We start from the raw sequence: 22,415 nt of genomic DNA, 5'->3' as shown, positions 1-22,415 counted from the left end.
CTAAAATACTACTTTTTTCGAAGGCGAGTATAAAAAATATGATCCGTAGCAGCAAAGGCTGATACATAGTATTAAAATATCATCTTTCAACAGTTATTTAACGCTCTCAGATCCGAATAAAATTTAAATCTGAATTTTTATCAAATTTTCAAAATTATACGCTTCGGCCATGTTGCATCACGCTTAAATTTAGGTCAACTTCGTGAGCCAAAAAGTCAATCTGGTACATGGATTAGGCTGTCAAAACTATTTCTCTGAATAAAGGTATCACTTCATCTTCGATTTTATCCAAAAACTAGCCTGGGTAAATAAAACGGAAAAAATCGAGAGCGGCTTGAAAACTTGACACTTGAGCTAATTACCTGACATTTTGACCTTTCATGTTGCGATTGTTATCGCACAGATTGATCTAGAAAGTTCGACTTTGGGTCTTATTCCCCGTCAAATAGTATTTTTAGTCTCCCAAATAACCGAGCGAAATCATTTATTATATTTTACAGTAAAAATAAGCCTCAAATGAACATTCTTAGCACGTTTATTTTGAGTTACAAATTCTGCAAATTACATCTGGCGGTTTGGCGAGGTCCGACAATGCACGCAATGAAAATATCAGTTTATAAATAACCACCGAGGTAAATCTTCCTTAAAAATCGAAGAATAGATAGTAAACTAAATTAATTACACATTTTCCTACCTTTATCGAGCCTATTTTGACGAGAAGTGGTAACGTAAATGCGTCCATTCTACAAATCCATAAACTGTCGGCGAATGTTATCAAGTTACATATTAACCACAGACACAGGGTACCCAAGCACCCCTTGAAGACTGGGGAGGTGGGGGACGGGTTTTGTACAATGTGTAAAGAAAAACGACTCAAAAGCAAGTTATAGCAGAAGTACATAATCTAAATGCCGTGTGACCTTGCCATTAAACATTTCACTTAGAAAACAAATTAAAACTAAAAACAAATTCAAAAAATACTCCGAAATAAAGGGGAAGCATCGATCTAATTTTATGAGATCTGTGATGGAAAAACATCCGATGATAACCAGAGATGGAAAAAGTTGCTTTCCGTTTCAATACAGTGATAAACTCCTTGAATTTAATATTACACAGGCAAATTATGCGCGCTCGAAGGGGGAATAAAAACCAAAGAAAACGAAACCATTGGTAGAATAAAATATTTATTTTTTGGTTAAAGAAAGTATGTTTCGCTTTGCTGAACGTCTTTAAATCAACAAAATAATATTTTCTTGAGCTACAAAAATAACCACGACTTGAAGCTCGTTTGGAATACTCGTTTTCTGAATTTCGATATTAAAACTGCTAACTGAAAATTGTTTGGGAATATTTTCGAAAAGCGAGCGATACAACAATTGAAAACACATTATTTTCATTGGCCATTATTTAACTCTAGCGTTTTGACAGTCGTATTACTCTTAAAGTGCTACTGCGATGAAATTCGCCTGTTTCCTTTCGTGGCCGTTTTAACATATTATCAAGAACTCTATATGAGAAGAAAAATGCCGTTTACAGTTTTCAAATATCTCTTTTCTTTCCAGAGATATTCAAGTTTTTAAAATATGCAAATTAGTAAAGTTGTGACGTCATAGACTCAACCAAATTTTGATCAAATATGAAGATAGTGATATCTCAGCCAATTTGTATCGGAACTCTCTGATTTTTTGCAGTAACACTTTGCTAGTTGTGTTTCACAATATGAACTTAACAATTTGGTTGCCATGGCAACAAACTAGGTTCCAGATCCCTCGATGCTAAAGGCTTTTCTGGCCAATTCTGGCATTTCTTTTCGATATTTGCCGATGATACTTTACATGCGTGCTCTGGCAAGCATATGAATGGATTAGGCAGGCGTCTTGGCTGGGTTTCATTTTTCCGAACTGAAAAATTCTAAAACACTAAAAGCAAATTGGTGGGGACTGGAAAAGAGTTAGTTGCCATGGTAACATAATTTTATTAAGTGTGTAAGTGTATCACCTGCAGAACTATTAGTCTGCCAAGTTTCATCGGTCTCTGCAGAAAAATGACTGAGAAAACTCAATTTTTGTACTTGCAATAAAATTGGGTTGAGTAGATGACGTCATCAATCCTCTAATTTGCATATTTTACAATTTTTTTAAGCTTAAATATCTCTGGAACTAAAAAAGATATTTGAAAACGGAAAACGCCATTTTGAATCTTTCGTTAAATACTCTATGAAACACCTAAAATTTCAAGGGGTGAAAATTTGATCATAGTAGCACTTTAAATTTTGATTTTAATTTATAACCGTCTGACAGTTCGCGCCAAAAGCCGTCTACGTAATTTTCGCGCGCGAGGCCTGTTCTAAAAATAGCACACACGCAAATCCGATAGCACAAGACCTATTACCAGAGATGTGGACTTCTAGATCATGTACTTCTGGTTATAGTGGAAATTTTGCTTTAACAATGAAAAAACTCTTTGCTTTCGGTCACTTTTCTTGTCCCCAATTCTTTACTCTAAAAAGGTGCGACACAGGATAATATTTATAATGATAATCATCCTTAGTTTAGCTTTCCTTTTTTCTTTCCACCTGACACGATTGTGTTATCTTTGCCTTCAATAAATTAATTGGCATCTTGGGCAAATAGATACCTAACCAGGAACTGTAAGAAAAATACCGCCGATAGTCAGTTTAAGGTGAGATTCGTCGATATCAAACACCCCTGCGAGAAAATATTGATATACTACAGCTTTTTAACCGAAGTTTCCATTCAAAGTCACACCCCCTCCCAACAGACCCGCTTCGCAGGATGTTTTAAAAAATTTCTGTCTTTTCTGGATACGAGATAAAAAGGCGGGAAATTTATTGTTAATGAGATCCCGCTACGACCAGCGTGACAAACCAGACAACGTAGTTTATAGTAACCTACGTAGTTTTTGGGTGTGCATTTGGAAAACGCTCGTTTTCTAAATGCGCATTCAAAAACTTCATAGCCCCGTTCTTCGCAGGCTACTGTAAAGACAACTGTAAAACACCAAATGCGTAAAGATTTTTTTGAATTTTTACCAGCCTCGTTTCCAGTGCCTCTCTCTTTTTCCTCCCTTGGGAACAGGGTTGATTGTTTTTTTTTTTTTGTTTTTTTTTTGCGTGACGATCATGCAGAATGTGTGATACAGTACCGGGATTTTGTAATCAGATTGTGCATAGCGACCTTAACTAGACAAGGCCCGATATTAAATGCATCTTCTTTTTAAAACTAAGCTGTTCATAATTGGAATACGCAAATAAAGTCAACGATCACACAAACAATTTGACCAATTATTTTAAAATACAAAACATACCGTATTTACTCGAATAAGCGCCCCCCCCCCCCCCCCCGATTAAGCGCCGCAATTGGGACAAAAAAGTTAATAAGCGCCGCCCCCGAATAAGCGCCGCAGCCCCGGTGCGGCGCTTATTCGAGGGATTCCGTTTAACTAAAACAGCAGTACAAATCAGTTCTAAAACAAACTGGGACATTTCTTTCCATCAAAAGCGATGTTTTGCAGTTTAATGTGTTTGTTTTTCCGCTTGCCCATAAGTTTTCTATCCAACATTTTTACAATATGTAGTTCTCTGGTAGTTCTGTATATGTTGTGAAGGTCGCGAACATTGCCAAGACAGCTAGCACCACTTCTGTTTTCAGCAAGAGACGAATACTGACAATCAAAAGACGCTATTTTCAATTACTGTAAAATATAAGATTCCTTGTGGCGTCCAAATTTTAAATAAGCGCCGCCCTCAAATAAGCGCCGCCCTCGAATAAGCGCCGCACTTGAAGCGCGAAAAATTAAATAAGCGCCGCGGCGCTTATTCGAGTAAATACGGTATACTAAGCTGCTAACCTCCTCGAGAGAGTACGAGTTTCGCCTCACAATCTAATAGAGAGTCTCCAATAACACGGTAGGTTCCCACAACGACACATTTAACATTAGCCGGATTAGTGGCACTGGATCCGCACCCAGGGGGGGGGGGGTACTCCGGGATCCAAGTGACGGGGCGGGATGTGCGAAGGATTTTTTGGGGGTCGAAATTTTCGATTCCGGGATTTTTTTGGGTAGGAGAATTTGGCAGGTATTTTTTTGGGTGACTTGATTTAAATAGGGGATTTTTTTGGGGATTAAAATCAAACTAAAGTGCCTTGGCGCGGCCTTGGCAATTTAGGGGTAATTTGACTAGGGATTTTTTTGCTCGTTTTTTTTGGTCCAGGGATTTTTTTGGGTAATGTCGGGAGACTTAGGGATTTTTTTGGGTCCTGAGTTTTGCCTCCATTCGATCATCCCCGTCACTTTGATCCCGGAGTACCCCACCTCCCTGGGGATCCGCACGCTCCTCCAACAAGTGTGGCAAAACCACATGAAGCCATTGATCGTGAATTAAAGCACAATTCTACTAGTTTTCCAGCTAGGTATTTCGCAACCCAAAGTGTGCACAACACAGTTGGAAGTTAATTTTAAAAACAAGACAACAACAGCAGTTTTCCAAGGGCAATATCGTTTGTTCCCACAAACACGTGTACCGCAATATCGGGAAATTTGATACCAGGAAGTAGCGAACCGCTGTCACACATCCGGGTGATAAGAAAATATGTAACTTGCAAACGAACGCTTTGTACAAGCAACGGCAGCAACCGTGCTACAATTTCTCGTCAAAATACGCTCGGTTGAGGTAAGAAAACATGTTATTTAATTAGTGTACTATCCATTCTTCGAGTTTTACGAAAGATTTTTATCGGTTGTGATCTATAAACTGATATTTTCGTTGCGTGCATTGTAATTCAAAATAAACTTGTGCTAAAGATTCTCATTTGAGGCTTGATTTTGACTCTGAAACATAATAAATGAATTCTCTCGGCTATTTGGGAGACTAAAAATACTATTTGACGGGGGATAAGACCCAAATTCGAACTTTTCTAGATCAATGCGTGCGATAACAATCGCAACATGAAAGGTCAAACCGCCAAGTAATTAGCTCAAGTGTCATGTTTTCAAGCCGCTCTCGATTTTTTCCGTTTTATTTACCTAATCTAGTTTTTGGATAAAATCGAAGATGAAGTGATACCTTTATTCAGAGAAGTAGTTTTGACAGCCTAATCCATGTACCAGATTGACTTTTCGGCTCACGAAGTTGACCTAAATTTAAGCGTGATGCAACATGGCCGAAGCGTATAATTTTGAAAATTTGATAAAAATTCAGATTTAAATTTTATTCGGATCTGAGAGCGTTAAATAACTGTTGAAAGATGATATTTTAATACTATGTACCAGCCTTTACTGCTACGGATCATATTTTTTTATGCTCGCCTTCGAAAAAAGTGGTATTTTAGAGCCGAATTTGGCGCTTCGAGCGGCCAAATCCGAAGAGTCGTCTCGACGAAAAAAATAAAAATCGAAACAATCTCAAAGATACATTTTTGAAACAAGTAAGTATAAGTCTTTATCCTGACAAAGTTTGAGAAAATCGATTTTATTTATCTTGCATATGTACAGGCGATTCTAAGAGCAGGACCCTCTTAAGGCCTCTCCTCCTGCTCTCACTTCTAAATAAGATCTACAAAATAAATGATCCCCAGGGACTTTATGGTCAGAGCTTTTATGGAGTGATTTTTTTATTCCTATAGGATTCTGTGTGTGCTTTGACCCAGCCAGACGATGCTGCTGAACTTGCTCACTTGAGAGGAAAGTGGATGAAACCACAACAGCTGATTGAGGTATAAATCAAATAAGCAAAACATTTTAGGTGGAAGTCAAAAGCCTTGGGCAAGGGAGATAAAGGAGGATATAAACAAAAAAGCAGCTTTTGGCAAATCCATTTTGTGCTAGCCACGTCTACATCGGTGAATGGTTGTTTACTTGCCTGACACCCTTACTATTATTTTGCCGACACTTGTTGATTGATTGATTGATTGATTGATTGATTATCAAATCTTTCTAGGCCATGCGAAAGGCTGGAGTGAATGTTTTTCCTGCAGTTGATGCCGAGAAGTATGTCAGCATAAACTCCAAGGTATTTTTTATATTTCTTTGAATTGTGCTGCCACTCACTGCCATGTTATAAGGTTCAAATATGTTATCCATCTAGCAAGGACTTTAGTTTTCTTTTGGTGTGTAAAGAAAATAATGAAAGCATGATGGTGTATATCAAGCTTGTTAGAATTGGTGCTAATTGTGACTGAATGTATTAAGCAAATACAAAAAAAAAATAAGTCAATAATAATGAATAAGTTGCGCTTTCTCACACACAATTTGATGCAACATGCCATTGTTTGATTATTGGTAATAAGTATATAACCTAAAGTATAAAAGAAGTCAAAGGAATACAAAGGGTTCCCTGTACATATACTAGAAGGTCTCTAATTTAGAGTGATTATTAAATAATTCATTCTTAAGTTCTTTTCTTGATTATCAGGAAGATTGGTTGGAGAACAACATTTACCAAGAAATGTCGCTGACAGCATCAGCATTTGCGTATACCTGGAGTAAATGGAATGCTGATTGTGGCAAAGACAAGATCATTATACAAGCTGTTGAACAGCTGGAAGATGAACAACCATTAGAGGTAAAAAGATTGTTTTAAATTAAACCTGGCTTTTTAAAGGCATATTTAGTATATTAACAGTCTGAACCAAGTTTGCATGTAATCAGGTTCACAAAGTAGTAAGTGAAAATAGAAGTTAGATGAGCAAGAATAAAAAAAGCGTTGATGCCATAAAACTTTTTATTTACCAACTCTTCCCCTATCCTCCCAGTCCCACTGATCTACATGTAGCCGTCACTCAGTTCCTATATAATCTTTTTGTCTGTTCAAATGTAGGAGGATTGGTCATTGTTTAATATCGGCACACATAGCTCTTGCAAGCTACGGATGAAGGAGGAAGACAGTGACCTTTCGGAGGATCTTGCTGAAAATACACAGGTACAGTTGTTGGCAGGTGCGAGCGATAGCTGCCCACAAAGTCTGTTGGCAGGATGTCTGCTGATTGGTTCAAGCTTTTTGTCTCTGACGATTAACATTCATTCTGAGAGGCATTGATTAGTCAGCTTGTTTAAGATTTTCTTCTGTGAAGGAAATTTTTTTATGTTCTTTTTATCAGCAAAAAAACATTACATTCAAATGCACGAGACTCTTTAATTTTGAACATGTCATGCCTGTCTATTAGCAGGGTATTAAACTGAGGCACTGATTGCACTTGATTTCATAGCTGGAATTCTCTGGAATTTAGGGAATTTTCCTTTGTCATTTTCTTGTCTGAGAAAGTATTTTTTAGTTGATTCTTGCGTTGTTTTACATGTATAACGTAAGTTTTTCTTTCTTTTTATTTTTGCAGCTTCACTCTGATCTTTACCATATGGTGCTTGATGGAGCCTCAGAGGAAGCACAGCAAAGAGTGAAATCCTCTAACTTCTTATTTATTGACTGTGTATATCAGTTGCTAAATGCTACAAAAATCATAACATACTCATAAAATATTTTGTGTTGTAAAAGTCTCAACTTCTAAGTTAGTTTCATGTGGTCAGACCTTGTTTGCCTAAGATAGCCTAGGCTTACAATAAAGGAAAAGGGATTTGTTTGGTAATCATTTTTCTCAAGGGTGACCAAGACTTTTGATTACCCCTTAATTGTTTTGATGTGGTGGTAACATGTCTAATACGGAATCTGCTCGTAAACATTTTTCACAAATTGTACATATTGTATTATGAAACCCAGTAACGTATTTTACTTCATTTGGCAAAGTACAGATGACTTTGCCTTGGTCTGCTGTTAATAATAAAAAAAGGTTTGACCTTTTTATTTAAGTTGTATAGTTGTCGGCCATGCATAGAAAAACAAGCCACCCTTCACTTGTAAGTATTTTAACCTTGCCATTTAGGATGGTACAAACGTGTATATTAGTTTTCAAATAAAGAGAGCATGAAAAAAAAAAAGAAACTGTAGTTCCAAAACTAGTTGCTTCAAACTAAAGGGTTTTTTTTTTCAGTTACATGAAACAACTGATGTTTGGGGTTCAACTAAAAAAGGATGTGCACTCGTGTTGATTTCAATAATGCTGTAGTCAGATTTCCATAGTTAGTAGAGGGGTCCCCCTCTACTAACTATGGATTTACACAAAATGTTCTTAGACTACCCCTACTAAAAGAGTCGAATCAGTTGCGTGATTCATTTTTATTGGGTGTTAATTTCAACAGGGCCACTTACATTTCAACACAATTAATATGAAGGTTTCTTTTTGTCACTTGCAAGATCAAATTTCCAAACAATCCACTAAAAGCCCACGTTTAATTCAAATCATTGTATCAAAAACATTGCAATCACCTGTCAAACAGTATAGGTTACTTAAACCATAGTCGGTCACGTAAACTAACTGAAATGTCCATTTAAAGAAATCACAATTTCCTTATGATAAAAAAATCCATTTTTTGTCAAATTCTCTAAAGCTATACTTGTGCCAGCATGCTCTGAAGAGACCTTCGTACACTTGAAAAGTCTTGCTGTTGCTGAAGACAAGAAGAAAGAAAACTTATTTGAAAAAATATTTTTTTATTTACAGATTTGGTGTCATGTTATTTCAGTCAAAAACAACATGCCATCAGCTTGTCACTGTATGTTTGGATATTCTGTTTGTGGATGTAAAACCATGAATTTGACTTCACTATTGGGTGACCCTATTCAGCGGAATGACGGAACTGTGATAGTATATTGCCCTAACCAACTGCAATCCGCAATCCGCCTTAATTTAAAAGCATGCTTTTATTTTATTTAGCCAAGAGTTTAAAATACTGCTAAAGGCTCCTAAAACAAACCTACCGTGTCGCTAAGGATCTTCTTTTGCAACATGTTGATCTCTTTGCGAAGTTGTTCCTGGACACTAACGTGTTGAGCCTCGTGACTTTTCTGCATCTCCTGTAAGTTCTTAGTGTAATCTTCATGAAGCTGACGCACTCTTTTGAGTCTTTGACCCTGTACAATACGCTGTTGTTGGAAGAGCTTTTGTTGTTGCTTGTACAAATTCTAAAAATTAATAACATCAACACATTTAAAGAAGGTTTTTTTAAAAGCCGATCTGTTTTTTCTTGTCTAAACTTTCGGTGACATCTGTTCACCTTCATCAGAGTAAGTGAAAGTTCGTTGAAGCTCGCGCTACAAATCCAATAAAAAAAAACCTTTAAATGTCTTCTACCGAGCGCAGTACTGGTTCCAATATCAACACAATTATGTTGTAAATTGTTTTGGCATTTGCTAGCCTGCAGATACTTGTGTGTCTTGTTAGTTGGACTTCTTCAGTCTTCCCAAAGCAAAAAGTTTAGCTTGGCTTGCTGATAGACAGACAGACAGACAGACAGACAGACAGACAGACAGACAGGTAGGCTGGCTGGCTGACTGACTATTAAAATACAAATTTTGCTAGTTCACTGTTACCTCCAGTTTTTCTTCTGCTTCTCTTGTCTTCTGTAAATCTGTATCCCACTGGTTTAGAACATTCATGACCTGCTTGCTGAATTCATCAAAATGACTGCTTCTGGTGAACAATGTTAGTTGCAAAACTTCTTGTTAGCAGTTCGCAACTGTTAAGTAATACTATTTATTATATCCAGATTCAGCCAGACAACAGTGTTTATTCTACAAGTCGACAAAAAAGTTGTCTTTTATGTCGACTTCCAGATAAATTGCATTGAATAGGGTGTCCTAGGGTTATTAGTTATATGGTAAACAGAGGGGATAAAAATTGAGTAGATGATATTTTTCGCTGAACTATTGTTATCTTTTGTCTAAAGTATCTGTTCTATTCTATAGTGTGCTTGTGAATAATTTTTCAGTTTCAATCGTGTACTTTTTGTTGGGTTTTAGCAAAGCAGATATCATTACTTGCCACGCTGTGTTTGAGCCCCCAGACTTGTAACAACTGGAAAATTAATAAACCTATAGAGTTTTACTGAATCCCCCCTCGCCACAGTCTAACCCTTTTAGGACGTACAGTATCTTGAAAACAAGAGATCAACATGTAATTGTTTCACCTTTCATGTTGCTGCGACTGCCACACCTCATCGAACTTTCTACTGCTAGCTTTTAGAGAGGCTTGTGTGAATGTTTGAATTCTCTTGCGCTTGGCAGTCAGTGTCTTGGTAATGTCAGCTGAAAAAGGTTTAAGGGAACAATCATTGCTCTGTGATTTCTGTGTAGTTTTTATAGCATATTAAACAATAAAATCAAAAACACATGACTACGGGTTTCTGATAAGATATACATGATAAAAATGTGCTGACCTCCAAAGCTATTCAGCATTCCCTGCATTTCAAGATCACTCCTGTACAAAAGAAAGTACAACAAAAAAAAATCACCCTGCTTACTAGACCTGCTTACTAGATCTGTTTTAAACATTTTTATATTTTAAGTTACTAGACTCACATTTGATGTAAAAATTACACTTGTCTTTCTTTGAAATATCAAATTGAAGTTCACTATCTTTGATTTCTGCTTGTTTTCCTCGCATTTTGCATAATACTTACTAATTCATTTTTTTTATATAATTCTTAGGAATGGTCAGCAAAGAAACATTTCAATTTATTTTTGCAAAGGCAAATTGCTTGTAACTAAGGGCCTGAACAACGATTACATGGCGAATTTCAGCCCGGTCTGCCGGGCTGGAATTTTGTTGCTATTACATGGCGAATTTCAGCCCGGGTTAATTGAACACTTTTAAAAATGAATAATTATCGTGGCCGCCATTTTCTTTCGTTGAATCTACCACTGCGCATCCGTAAGCTCAGTTTCAGCTCGGGCTGAAATTGAAAACACGACGGGACCGGGCTGGAAATTTCAGCCCGGGCTGTAATTCGGCCCGAGATAAAATTATCCTCATGTAATCGCAAATGTCTTTTTAAGGAAATTTGTTCTGGAAGCGGGGCTGAAATCTCAGCCCGGCAAACCGGGCTGAAATTCGCCATGTATTTAAATCAGGCCCTAACTGCAAATTACAATGTTACAGAAAGATGATACGGAACACAAATTTTCGAGTTTGAGAATAAAAGGTGCATGAGAGATCTGACTGGTTCGAGCTTGGGAAAATCGTTTTTCGAAAAAAAATTATAGAAACGCCACTGTTTATAATACATTGCTTACCCCTTGTCATATTCATCTTCGGGGTCCGAATCCTGGAAATCCGCAGCTGGCGTAACAGGCTGTCTCTTCTTTGTCTTGACTACCTGGGCAGGTTTTTGTTGTTGCTCAGGTTTGACTGATGAAGCTGGAGACACAAACAAGAAATTGATCACTAGTTTAACAAGAGTTTTTAATTTTCAGAATTAATTTGAATCGATTTTACTTCACGTTCAAGCTTACAACAGCTTCGTCTTGATAAATCAAGGGGCTTTTTTCAAAACGTTTTTCAAACTACCTTACTGAGTAACAAGAATTTTTGTGTATTTTACAGTGAAAATCATAAACCCGTGAACACTTTTATTTATCTTGAATATGAAAATTGTTGCAGAAAACCACCGAATGATAGCTCAAAATGGCAGAAAATGTTGAAACATGGACAGTGATGGAGTCAAAAGGTTTTTTGGAACAGTTTGCCAACTAGTTTCTCTAATTTTTCTTTGTAAGTATAATTAAAATGTTCACGGTTTTCACATTTTCACTGTAAATTTTCGCTTTCTTCGCAAACAGTGGCGGTTCTACTTTGGAGGAAAGTACTCGACAACAGACACGAGACAGGAACCCATTTGCAAGTACAAACAAAGAAATATCTAGTTTACAAAATCAACCAGTTCAAAAAGCTTGCTTTACTCCAGGGATTTCTTTGAAATTTTCGAAATGTTTCTTGTATGTTCGCCTTTCAGCTAGGCATTTTGAAAGACAAGATTTGACTGTATTAAACTCAAGTCTACAAAGATTTTTCAGCTTATTTATAGGTCTCTTCTCTGGTTGGGAGATAGCGACCACAAAAGATGGCTAAAATTCAACCTACACGTATTCTCGAAACAAGCAACAAACAAAAAAGTCCAGCAACCACTGCCTACTACTCAAGCATACAGGGTTTTTTTTAGTTTGTTCAAAGTTTAAAGTAAATAACCTACCTTCGGGAAACTTGAACTCGTCTTCATTTTCATAAAACTCCTTCATAAGATTTTCACGGTTTTCAGGGCGAGTCTTTCCTTTCTTGGGATTGGTAGGCATGGTAAATTCGTCCTCAAGATAAGTCTTCTGAAATAGTAATACAAGATAATAAGAAAAAAGATATAAGAAGACAAAGCAAGAATTAAATTCAGCTCGAATCGTCTTTCGTTGTCGTTTGATTTTGCGGCGGAGATTTGCTCGGAAGAAAAACTCAGTTGGCCTTAATTTTTAAAAAACCCCTCGCGCTGACCCTAAAACAAAATGTAAGCTTGACTCTTTTAAGACAATTATGCTAAAACAGAATATTAAAAATGCAATTATTAAGTAACAAAAAGAAGAAAAATTAAAAGAATTTACCTTCTGTTTTTCTGTTATGACGGCTGTTATGACAAGTTCTGGAAAGAGATTGGAAAGAGAACGCCAGTGGCAAAAATTTTTTCCCGCGCTTCTCATCACGCGTCGCCGCGTCAAAAAGTGGCGGGAAATATGCTCAGAACCTTTCCATTTTTGGTCAGTGGTACGCGTTCCAAAACGAGGGACTCTGGGAACAAGAGTGGGGGATGGGAAATTTTTCAGTGATTTTCTCTGCGTTTTTATAGACAGAAAATGAAAATAGGACTTGACCGGAAAATTTCAGTTCTCCCAAAACGAATTGTGAGAAATATATGAAAAGGCAAGAAGAATTCACTGCTAAACTACGATGAAATAAAAATAAACTTAAATAAGAACAACACAACCAACAAAGTTATTTCAAAACAAATCGATTTTATTTTTGGACTTGTTTGAATTGCAGAAAAACATTTTTTTGTTATTTGAAAACTCAAAATTGCGCAACACAGCTGCGCGGCGAGCGCGAGCTTTGCCTTATAAGGCGCGTGTAAACTATTATTACGTCAAGAATTCAGAACTACGACTCAGAATCAGGCTAGGTTTACAACAAATCAGTCGCGTTGAAATTTGCACCGCTGATTTGCCACAAAAAAAGAAAAAGACTGTATCAAGAGTGACACACTACAACTGCCATCCAAGAAGGTACAGTAAATCTTGTTTCGTTTTTGCGCAAGTTCTCGATTTTTTCCCCGCAATCTCCTGCTGTAAATTGAGTTTCTTCATTGCACATATTACGAAATTTCTCCTCAGCGGATATTAGCGAATATAGAGAAAGAGTTCGGAGGCGATCAGAACACTTCGCCAATCTCGGGGAAGCAGGGATATACAAGGTGTATTTTTTCGGTTCACATACTTCAGCTTACAATTTGAACCTTTTGTAATTTTGTTAACTTTTTCTATACTGGTTTCACACAATTTACAGATAATTAAATTAAAAGTTAAATAAATAATTTGAATATCAATTTTTGTTAAATTGAATACCGTAAAATTCCGGTTATAAGCCCTGGGCCTATACAACTTCGTAAGGGTTTTTGGGTGGGCTTATAAGTGGAGGGGCTTAAATCCGGGAGGGCTTATAAGCGGAATATAAAAACAACGTTCCGAAACGGGCCACGGGAGTGTTGATCGAAATACGTTTTTAAAGATGAATTACAGTCCGTACTGCGCTCTCGGCTGCGTTGTGGCCTCACAACAGCAACATCGTGACAACTTACCTGTTTCTTCATTTCGCAGATTCCTGCGAACAAATAACAGTGAGACCGACGCTATTTCAAACCGACGTTTCAGCTCATCGGAAGTTCGCGAGCGACTGTAATGGCGGACTAAAACTTATGTTGCTGTCACGAAGTGCGTTTCAACGAATTCAAAACAAAACGTAACCCGAGTCCGCAGTACGGACTGGAAATCAGCTTTAAGTTAACAACGCATAATAAAGCAACATTTAGCCCTGTTCAGTACTGTCAACCTCGCTGCCCTTAGCGCCCACGGCGTATAGGGCAGTAAGTAAGTAAGTAAGTACTGTCCACCGGCAGAGGGGGGCTTAAATCCGGGGGGCTTATAATCGGATGTTTTTTTTTTGTTTCCAGGTAGATGGGCCTATGACCGGGGGGGGGGGGGCTTATAAGCGGAGGGGCTTATAAGCCGAGGGGCCGTGGAGATGTGTCGTGTGACCATTGCATTCAGTCGGAATATTACGGTATATTAAGGTGATTCCACGGAATTGCATTGCGCATCCTTGCTGCGCATAGGTTTTCGCGTCATTTAGCGCGCGCACACAGAACACTATGAGATTCCCTTCAGGCTAAGCTCGGTAGGGAATTAAATGGTTGTTTTATCTTAAACGAGCACGGTGACCCCCATTTTTTAATGCATTAATTTAAATGTCATACGGTTGTCTACAATATATCGCGATTTAAAGAAAAGTTTAAAATTCTACATTGAGATATTTTAATTTCAATGACGTAAAAAACACGTTTTTAGGTAGTGCCGTTAACGTGCGCACAAAGCAGAATCTTTCATTTCTTTTATTATCTTAATTCCTGTACAAAAAGAATAGATTTTAATATATATATATATAAGATCAAAGTCTATTTTGTTGAACTAGCCTAATACTTTAATGCAAAATTTTTTTTTCTAGAAACAATAGCTCCCCATTCGGGTTACTAGGGTTCCTAATATATATCTCGCGGGTCGTATATTTACTATAATGCCCATCCATTTGACACAAAAACTAGCGCGGTGACCCCCATTTTTTATTTCATTTTTTTAATGCTCATAACATAATTGTAAACTGGACCAAGTTTCAGAAAATTTTTAATACTCCTTCTATTTCAGTGGAATCACCTTAAGTGAAAATTTCAAACCCCTTCCCAAAAACATAACTCGAAAAAAATGCAAACCCTTATGGCTTAAAATTTCTGCTTTCTTTGGCGTTACATAACTAGGTAAAGATAGCGAAGGCGTTTTGGAATGAGAAGCACTCAAAGGCAGGGAGGGGGAAGGGCTCGGGGGAGCGACGTCAAGATGGAACCTTTTTGAAAGAGGGCCTCTCTTGCTTCACCAAGGATGGGCGGAAGTACGCAAATTTTTTGGGCCTTCTGCAGACCTTATGTTATTATAATAAGCACTGTTATGATAAGCACTGAACGGTTCAAACTAATGTGTATCTAAAAGTTCTACAACGAAAATGGGCTTTGACACTTTACGCGGCCACGGCACGAACATTCAAGTCCCTTAAAAAGTCCTTCACCGCTTGGGTGTATTCCTTGTTGTGAACATAGAAGTGTGAAACGTGAGGCGAACTGTCAAAACACTTCTGCCTCACATTCATGTTCAGTTTGTCCTTCCAGTAATCCGCGCATGCTTGGCATGTGTTGACGTCAGCAACTTTGTCGTCCTTGGAGAACAAAAACAACGCGGGCGAACGGACGGGATTGTTGTGGAACAAATGGGAATGAGCCAAGTAAACCTTCATCGTGTATCTCGCGAAAATCGCCAAATAGGACTCGATAGAGGACTTCATTAGCCAGCGAACAAAGGGGTTTTCGGAGGTCGCATTTGATATACCGTAGGGAATTCCGTCGAAATCCACGGGGCTGTCGAACACTTGTCCGCGGATTCTGTCCTTTACTGGCGAGAATTTATCTAATTTTTCCATTAAATTGAGGACGTGGCTGTAGAGATATCCACCGACCGAGAAGCCATGAACAATGACAGGTCTGTGTTTGTTTTCTGCAGATGTTAGCTCGTTCAGCACTTTAGCGGCAACTTGTTCTGCTCTTTTTGGCCGGAGAATCTGCATAGAAAGATAGAGAGGGCATCAGTATTATAAAGAGACAAAACGTTGATCGGGATTTTTCTGCCTTTCAGTAAAAAGGGCTAAAGTTGGCAAACGGTTATCTTGCTCGTACACGAAATGCATCTAGAACATCAAGGTGAAGATTTAAAGTAAATTGTGGTGAAGGAAGATGGAAGCTGTTAAAAGTTTTTAGCTGTTTTTCAGGCCACAAGGGGCAGAACTTGAAAAACATCAGTCTGACTTTTTTTTTAAGTTGAGTTCAAAATAAAGTTCCTGATGGCATCACATAAATATCACTTCAGTACTGGCATAAACTGTGAACGAAACTGGACCACTATTCGTCGATTTCTATACGTCCTTTGGCTCTTAAATTTTTTTTAAATGAAGCTTGTGACAGTGCTAGAGACTCCAGACTCCAGACTCCAGCTCTGGCCCTGTGGCTGGCTCGTCGTTCGGCCAGTCCAAGTGTCGTCGTACTGCCGTGCATTAACTGTTTCATCACCTCGGTGGTCTGTCATCATCTCCAAGCTCGTGGATCCGACAAGGTCCTGTCTTCCGGGTGGCCCTCTGTTTATCGTCCCACATAAGTGTTAGTTGGTTATCCCTTGTGAAGGATGATCACCGATTCTCTCAGGAAACTGATTTTTACGTATTTCTTTTTCAAAGAATCTCCTCAGTTTTATATTCAAGAGCGTTATAATGCGCGGTTTGGGAGTGGCGCACCATTTTAAAACGTCACGTGTGCAATTTTGGCCACCATTCACCGAGAAACTACTGACACCACGGGGTCTTCTTGACCTTGCAAAATTCACGTTTCTGACGATTGTTTCTTATTCTACAATGGGAACTGGTCTATATTTATTTTACCGTAAGAAAGCTGTTACTTACTTCAAAACAAGAGAAAAAACGATAGATCACCACACGCCTCTGCGATCGTTTACGAGAAAATGACGATTTGCCTCTTTGGCAAGCTCCAGCTATAAAGAAAACGCCGCCTTTTTTCAATGATGCTTATGCACTTTGTAGGGTTGAGAAGATCTGGGATCGAGATAAGCGCGGTGATGATACGCAATCAGGGCTCCTGACGCAATGCAATACTAAGGAAGGACCTTAAAAATTCAAATTTCTTTTGCACCTACCTCAATAACTTCTAGTTTGACAGTGATGACGTCAGCTCCGTGTTGATGATACAGCTCACCATATTTATGGAGATGACGACCCTTGCCAAAAAGCCACCCGAACAGAACAACCACGGGGCGGACCTCACCCGTCTGCTTGAATTCCTCAGGGCACGGGTGTAACTCCATGCTGCGTCTGACCGCGCTGCAGTGAAGAGGCCTGGTTCCAAAGAGCCATAAGGTCTTTGACACCGTCGACTGTGGAAGAAAGCAAAGTAGTTTGCGTAAGGGCTGTGTTCTTTTCAGGCTGGTTGGGCTGATAAAAAGGCGGTTGAACCCAATAGGACACTGCCTATACACGGATGTCAACTGTTTTAACCGAAAAAGGTTGGAAAATTGCTAGCCTGTGAATAGCCTCCCACCGCTCCCGCTACTACGTGCGAAACGCGAGGCATGTAGTAGCGAGAGCGAATGAGAGACAGCTGTATTCGCAGGATAGAAAATTGTCCCAATGGGACACTTCAGCAAAATCAACCAAAGCTAGTATAAAAGAATACAAAGTTTTACTTCCGACATTTTGAAGGCTGCGCAGACATTGCGTGCAATCTAGACTGTTCACAGCCTCCCAATTTTTCAACGCAAAAGAACGCGAGAAAAACAGTAAGCGACGCTAGCGCGAGTGCAAAGCACATATGGGGGTTGGGGCAGGGATCGAGAGAAGCGAGCGAAAGAATTCGCTGGCTTCAAGCTCTCTCGCAATTCTTTTCCCGCATTTTACGATCAAAGAAAGATACGAGAAAATAGAAGATTGTGACTTCCAAAAATTCGAACTAACTATGGCAAATTCAATATAAGATACAACGGACCTATATTATGGAATGAAATTGATGAGAGATTTAAGATTCTATCTCCTTATTCATTTAAAAGAGAATTATCATTTCATTTCATTAATTTCTATTAAGTTTTTCTACTAATAATTTAATTTTGGTATTTCTGCCATTTTTCATTTTTTTTCCCTTTTTCTTTTTACTATTATCTTTTTGCTGTTGTTGTTGTTGTTGTACATACGTGTTTAAGAATTATTTGTTCTGTAATCTACCACCTTAATTAATTGTGTAAAATTGTAAAATGTAAAATGCCTCTTTTCTGACGTTGTATTTATTTTAAATTAATAAATGGTGGTCACCCAACTAGTTTAGCTTTTTAGTTATTTTGGGTGACCAGCAACTGTATGTATTTTTAATTTATTTATTGTTTAAACATTTCTTTGTAATTTTACAGTTCAAATAAACTTTGTTGTTGTTGTTGTTGTTGTTGTTGTTGTTGAGGAGTCTACGTACAAATGCTTCCCTCATCTAGACCAAAACTCTCTGATTTCTATACCCTATCCCAGTGTAAACTGCTTGAAAACCATACCGGGACATACCTATATAGCTCATATATGGGAGTTTCCCCCGGGGGGTCTAAAATACATGTTTGAGTCAGGTCTGAAATAGCGTAGAGAAAATGACATATTTTGTTCTGAAATAGGGTAAAGGCAGATTATTGCCTTTCAGTAAGGGCCTTAGTTAAGGAAGCGCTCCGCACACCTCTACCCAAATTTTGAGAGAGTACCCCGCGGTGCGCGCGACCTAAAAGGTGCATTCATTTTCTTGTTATCTCCCCCCGGGCTGTCTCCTCATGACAAAATTGCCGAAGTCGTCCTGAGCTGGTTTGATCAATTGATCAAAGCTTCCTAGACGCTTCCTAGTGAATGTAAAACCGCTGTGCATAAATTATTTTTATACACGGGAGCAAACGGCGTGTACGCGTGTTCGCGTGGATCGCGTGAATGTACATTTCAGCCCTGGTAAGTTGTACATTTCACAAGTGCGTATGCTACGAAAGCCGAGGAGGGACTGCAGACTTCAGACTTCAGACTTCAGACTTCGGACTTCGGACTTCAGACTTCGGACTTCGGACTTCGGACTTCGGACTTCGGGCTTCAGACTTCGGACTTCGGACTTCCGCTTTTAGCATTCAGAGACTTCCGCCTTCGGTTGAGAAACCGAGAACCATTGCTATCCGTGTGGTATCAGAAAGAGAGTGTAAATCAGCTAATAAAAGTTAAGTCCAGTTTTTAGCAGGAAAGTGCCAAATTGTCCAAAAGATCCATTTAAACCAGGTATTTTTTTTTCTCTATTTGCATGACTCTTATAACCCTTTGTCTCGTCTGACACTGATACCACAAGGAAAGCATTGGTTTTCATCTGATCGCCGAAGTTAAGCCCTGTTGGGTGACCAACTGAAAATACCCCTTGTTGTGGGCTTTTCAGTTTCATTGTTTCTTTTTCTTACGAAATCAGTAACTTTTAAGGCCTTCTATTTTTTTCGAACGGTTTTGTTGACTTGTCCCGATTGGGGGGAGAAAGTCCGAAGTGCAGTCGCGCTAGCTTCTCCTTGAAATCCTCACTCGAAATAAAATCGAAATCCTAGGTCTACATCGGTCTATGCTCTTTATTTTGTGAAATATACTTACTGTTTGTTTTTTGTTTGTATGTTTGTTTGTTTATTTGTCCAGTGTTACGTAATTAAGAGATCATGTATAAGCCATAAACGATATTGCGGCCTATTAATTGTGTGTGAAATAAAGAAAAAATATGGTTCCAGGTACCGCTGTCTGCAGGTCTGCAAACTGAGAATTTATTAATTTAATTTTGTTCATAGCAATAAATTAATTTAGTTATTAAAAAAAAAAAAAAAAAAAAAAAAAAACAGAAAAAACTCTCGTTACGCCGATCCTCGTTCCAACGTTCCGCCGTTCCGTGTTCCTCTATTTTAACACCGATTACTGACATCCGATCCGGATCTGACTTTATAGATAGCGGCCGCGGATTTAACTTTAAATAGTGGACCTGATCGAACAACTCTGCAACTCGGAGGTCAGCGAAAATCAAGCGAAGGCGGAAGTCTGAAGTCTGAAGTCTGAAGTCTGAAGTCTGAAGTTTGAAGTCTGAAATCTGATGTCCCTCCTCGGCTTTCGTAGTATGCAGATCGATGCATACGTTGCCCGAAAAAAAGTTAAATTTTTAAGCTGAAAACTTGCTTTAAAAATCTTTCCAGTGTTGAGATAATAAATTATGCACATCAACACATGCTGTTTTACATAAATGTCTTGCTGAGCGGAGTGAAAATATTGAATCAATTAATGTAGATCTCGGCTGGTCAGAAGGAGTTGTTTTTTATATAATCAAGAAATGAATTTTAAATATAGGTAGAAAATTGTAAAATTATGGTCAGATGTTTTCACTGGCGAATTGAATAAAATATCGAATCTCAACAAGTGGAAATTATAATATTGTTCATCTGCAAAGTTTTCATCGACTGAATTAGAAGCATGATCAGTAATTCAAAACGCTAGCTGTGCAAAGATATAAAATGTCTTGATTTGTAATAATATGTCAAGAAAGAACAAATCAATGGAACTAATCGAAAGCACAACTGCTCTATACGATAATATAAACATTCTACTGCATCGAAGCGATTATCTCACGGTCTGTAAACACGGATTGCTGCATACAAACCTTTTCAAGATGGGTAAAATACCGATAAACCATTTACCTTTATATTAGTCCTGCAAATATTCATGCTTCTAAGCTTCTACATCAACAGTTATGGTGAAAAACCAATGCCTTACCACACTGCATAGACAACAGGCATTTTGAATAATTTCGACTTTGAGCTCGAACTTGCTCGACTATGATTGGCTCCCGCATAGTAGCATGATCTTTGTATAAAATGGCACGCGTTCAGCAGACAGCAAAGCGTATCTGGGCAACTGAACTTTGAACCAACAATGGAAAATAAAGATAAGAAATAATTTTACAAACAACCAATAAATGGAAGTAGAAAGGTCTCCATAGCCGCAAGAGAGACTGAGAGTGTCCATTGTTTTTTAGGTTTTGTTTTAGTTCGTGGCTTTTCAGAGAAGTCATATAGAGTGTGCGAAAATGTGTCCTCGTCCATAAGCAAAGCACACTGCTCTGGTTTGCCTACAAACCTCTTCTGTTCCTATATTTCACTGGAAAAGGAACCATTACCTTTGTGCACGAAGAATAACACTGCGCTGACACTTTTTGGCCATGAGCCTGGTGTCCTAACGGATTTGGCTCCCCGCCTCCCCCTGGAGTTGGGTAGCGGATTTGGTCCCTTGGGGAGACGAAATCTCTTGCCCGGGAGACCGAGGGAGGCGGGACTTTAACGGGTGGCCAATGATACAATGTTAATGTTACAATGTATCTCTTAGTGGAAATCATTTTCTTTCAAGAGTCAACCCTCTGATATCATGATTTTCTTTCTAAAATTTCTTACGAACGTCATTCCTCGTATGTATGCGAGTTCTCAGAGAGTTTTTGCCGCGTTTTTTCCTCCTTCGACCCGGCCCCGGGCCCCCGGGTCTTACACTCACGTGAGAGAAGCTCACACAGGGTGCGGTCGGTATAAAACGCAGACCATGCAGACTGCAGACTGCAGACTGGAGACCGTGCAGACGGTGCAGACGGTGCAGACTGAGTAATTTTTTTTTCTTCTTTTTTTACATTGTGTTTCACAAACTTTTCATGAACGGTTTCCGAAGTTCTTTTGAAATTCGCGAAGTTCGCTACGAACTTTAGGGGGAATTTCATTAAGTAGTTGTCAATCAAATTACGAACTTCGAAACGAAATTGTGAATTTCACGTGCAGCGAAGTTGAAAGGTTGAGGAGTTCGCAAGTTGAGAAGAAGTTCGTCCAGTTTGTTTAATTTGGTGAAATGAATCCGTTCACGGTACAAGGACAGGCAATTTCAAGTCCAGGAAGGCAGGAAATCATCTAAAGTTGGCTTCCGAGGTCAAGGATTATTTTATTTAGCTTCCAGCTTGTTAAGTTTTCTTCTACTGTCAGAGAGCGCTTTACACTGTAAACATTGGAACATTTTAAGTTATAGGTAAAACGAACTGGTCGGATATAGCAGTTTATTTGTTAAGTTCAGGATTCTAGTTCAATTTTATAACGTAAACAAATGCTTCGGTTGGTAGTTATGCTTTGGGAATACAGGGTTTTCTTGAGAAATCCCCCAAAATTTTTTACACTGTCCTTAATACTAAAATATAAGTAATTCATAAATAAATAACCATTTCAATTGCTCCAAAGCAAGTGTTGTTTATTAGTAAGAAAAAATTTAACAAAGCTTATTTTTTTGCAAATATAAATTATTTCAGAGGAACAGAGTTTATCACGAACGGACAGATGGCGTGACTTGCGTGTTGTGTAAACACAGAAGTATAACAACACGGAATTGAAAAGTTCTGGTTTTCCGCAGATTTTCCAAACTGATGTGTATTCAAGAAGGAAAACGTTTTTTTCTCTTTAGAAGATTTTTACGGCACACACAAACAGTATTTTTATATTTAAACCGGTTCATTTGTTGAAATTTTTTCCTTCGAAACTGCAC

General features: G+C 38.4%; 3 protein-coding genes across 6 annotated transcripts in view; 1 reads left to right on the top strand and 2 right to left on the bottom strand.

The window, feature by feature from the left end:
* LOC144633249 (dynein axonemal intermediate chain 7-like) overlaps positions 1-7,841 on the top strand; it is a 30,772-nt gene extending 22,931 nt beyond the window's left edge. Inside the window, exons 17-21 of the mRNA XM_078492084.1 lie at positions 5,646-5,735; positions 5,960-6,031; positions 6,434-6,583; positions 6,839-6,940; positions 7,353-7,841. Of these exons, the coding sequence (XP_078348210.1) occupies positions 5,646-5,735; positions 5,960-6,031; positions 6,434-6,583; positions 6,839-6,940; positions 7,353-7,490 (552 nt within the window). The 3' untranslated portion in view covers positions 7,491-7,841. The remainder of the gene's footprint in view (positions 1-5,645; positions 5,736-5,959; positions 6,032-6,433; positions 6,584-6,838; positions 6,941-7,352) is intronic.
* A 332-nt stretch (positions 7,842-8,173) lies between these two features.
* LOC144633298 (synaptonemal complex protein 3-like) lies at positions 8,174-12,606 on the bottom strand. Of its 3 annotated transcripts, none has more exons than XM_078492157.1 (8): positions 12,497-12,606; positions 12,100-12,226; positions 11,144-11,267; positions 10,288-10,328; positions 10,039-10,156; positions 9,443-9,542; positions 8,831-9,034; positions 8,174-8,520 (listed from the first exon to the last, which is right to left on the bottom strand). In XM_078492157.1, exons 1-8 carry the CDS (start codon positions 12,590-12,592, stop codon positions 8,461-8,463), a joined length of 870 nt encoding a protein of 289 aa, XP_078348283.1. In that variant the 5' UTR covers positions 12,593-12,606; the 3' UTR covers positions 8,174-8,460. The 3 variants fall into 3 exon arrangements, with proteins under 3 accessions (XP_078348283.1, XP_078348284.1, XP_078348285.1); XM_078492158.1 differs by having other exon boundaries at positions 8,379-8,520; positions 9,443-9,539; XM_078492159.1 differs by having other exon boundaries at positions 8,379-8,520; positions 12,100-12,223; positions 12,497-12,559.
* A 1,931-nt stretch (positions 12,607-14,537) lies between these two features.
* LOC144631581 (transmembrane protein 53-like) lies at positions 14,538-20,937 on the bottom strand. Of its 2 annotated transcripts, none has more exons than XM_078490034.1 (3): positions 20,509-20,937; positions 16,967-17,203; positions 14,538-15,824 (listed from the first exon to the last, which is right to left on the bottom strand). In XM_078490034.1, exons 1-3 carry the CDS (start codon positions 20,539-20,541, stop codon positions 15,231-15,233), a joined length of 864 nt encoding a protein of 287 aa, XP_078346160.1. In that variant the 5' UTR covers positions 20,542-20,937; the 3' UTR covers positions 14,538-15,230. The 2 variants fall into 2 exon arrangements, with proteins under 2 accessions (XP_078346160.1, XP_078346161.1); XM_078490035.1 differs by having other exon boundaries at positions 20,546-20,933.
* Between the last annotated feature and the right edge of the window lie 1,478 nt (positions 20,938-22,415).

This window comes from Oculina patagonica, chromosome 12 (genome assembly GCF_052425735.1).
Source record: "Oculina patagonica isolate OP01 chromosome 12, crgOcupat, whole genome shotgun sequence".
Taxonomy (NCBI): domain Eukaryota; kingdom Metazoa; phylum Cnidaria; class Anthozoa; order Scleractinia; family Oculinidae; genus Oculina; species Oculina patagonica.
Note: the sequence above shows the minus strand (reverse complement) of the source record. Positions and strands in the feature narration are given on the sequence as shown.

Bases quoted from the DNA above. Each gene is read 5' to 3' on its own strand.
- LOC144633298 (XM_078492157.1), bottom strand. From the start codon at position 12,592: ATGAGAAGCGCGGGAAAAAATTTTTGCCACTGGCGTTCTCTTTCCAAT. The intron at 10,157-10,287 runs GTCAGCACATTT...AACCTTTTTCAG, and splicing joins AATGCTGAATAGCTTTGGAG to CTGACATTACCAAGACACTG. The intron at 8,521-8,830 runs GTAGGTTTGTTT...TCTTGTCTTCAG, and splicing joins AGAAGATCCTTAGCGACACG to CAACAGCAAGACTTTTCAAG.
- LOC144631581 (XM_078490034.1), bottom strand. From the start codon at position 20,541: ATGGTTTATCGGTATTTTACCCATCTTGAAAAG. The intron at 17,204-20,508 runs GTTTGTATGCAG...TTTCTTCCACAG, and splicing joins ATTTTACCCATCTTGAAAAG to TCGACGGTGTCAAAGACCTT. The intron at 15,825-16,966 runs GTAGGTGCAAAA...CTTTCTATGCAG, and splicing joins TCAAACTAGAAGTTATTGAG to ATTCTCCGGCCAAAAAGAGC.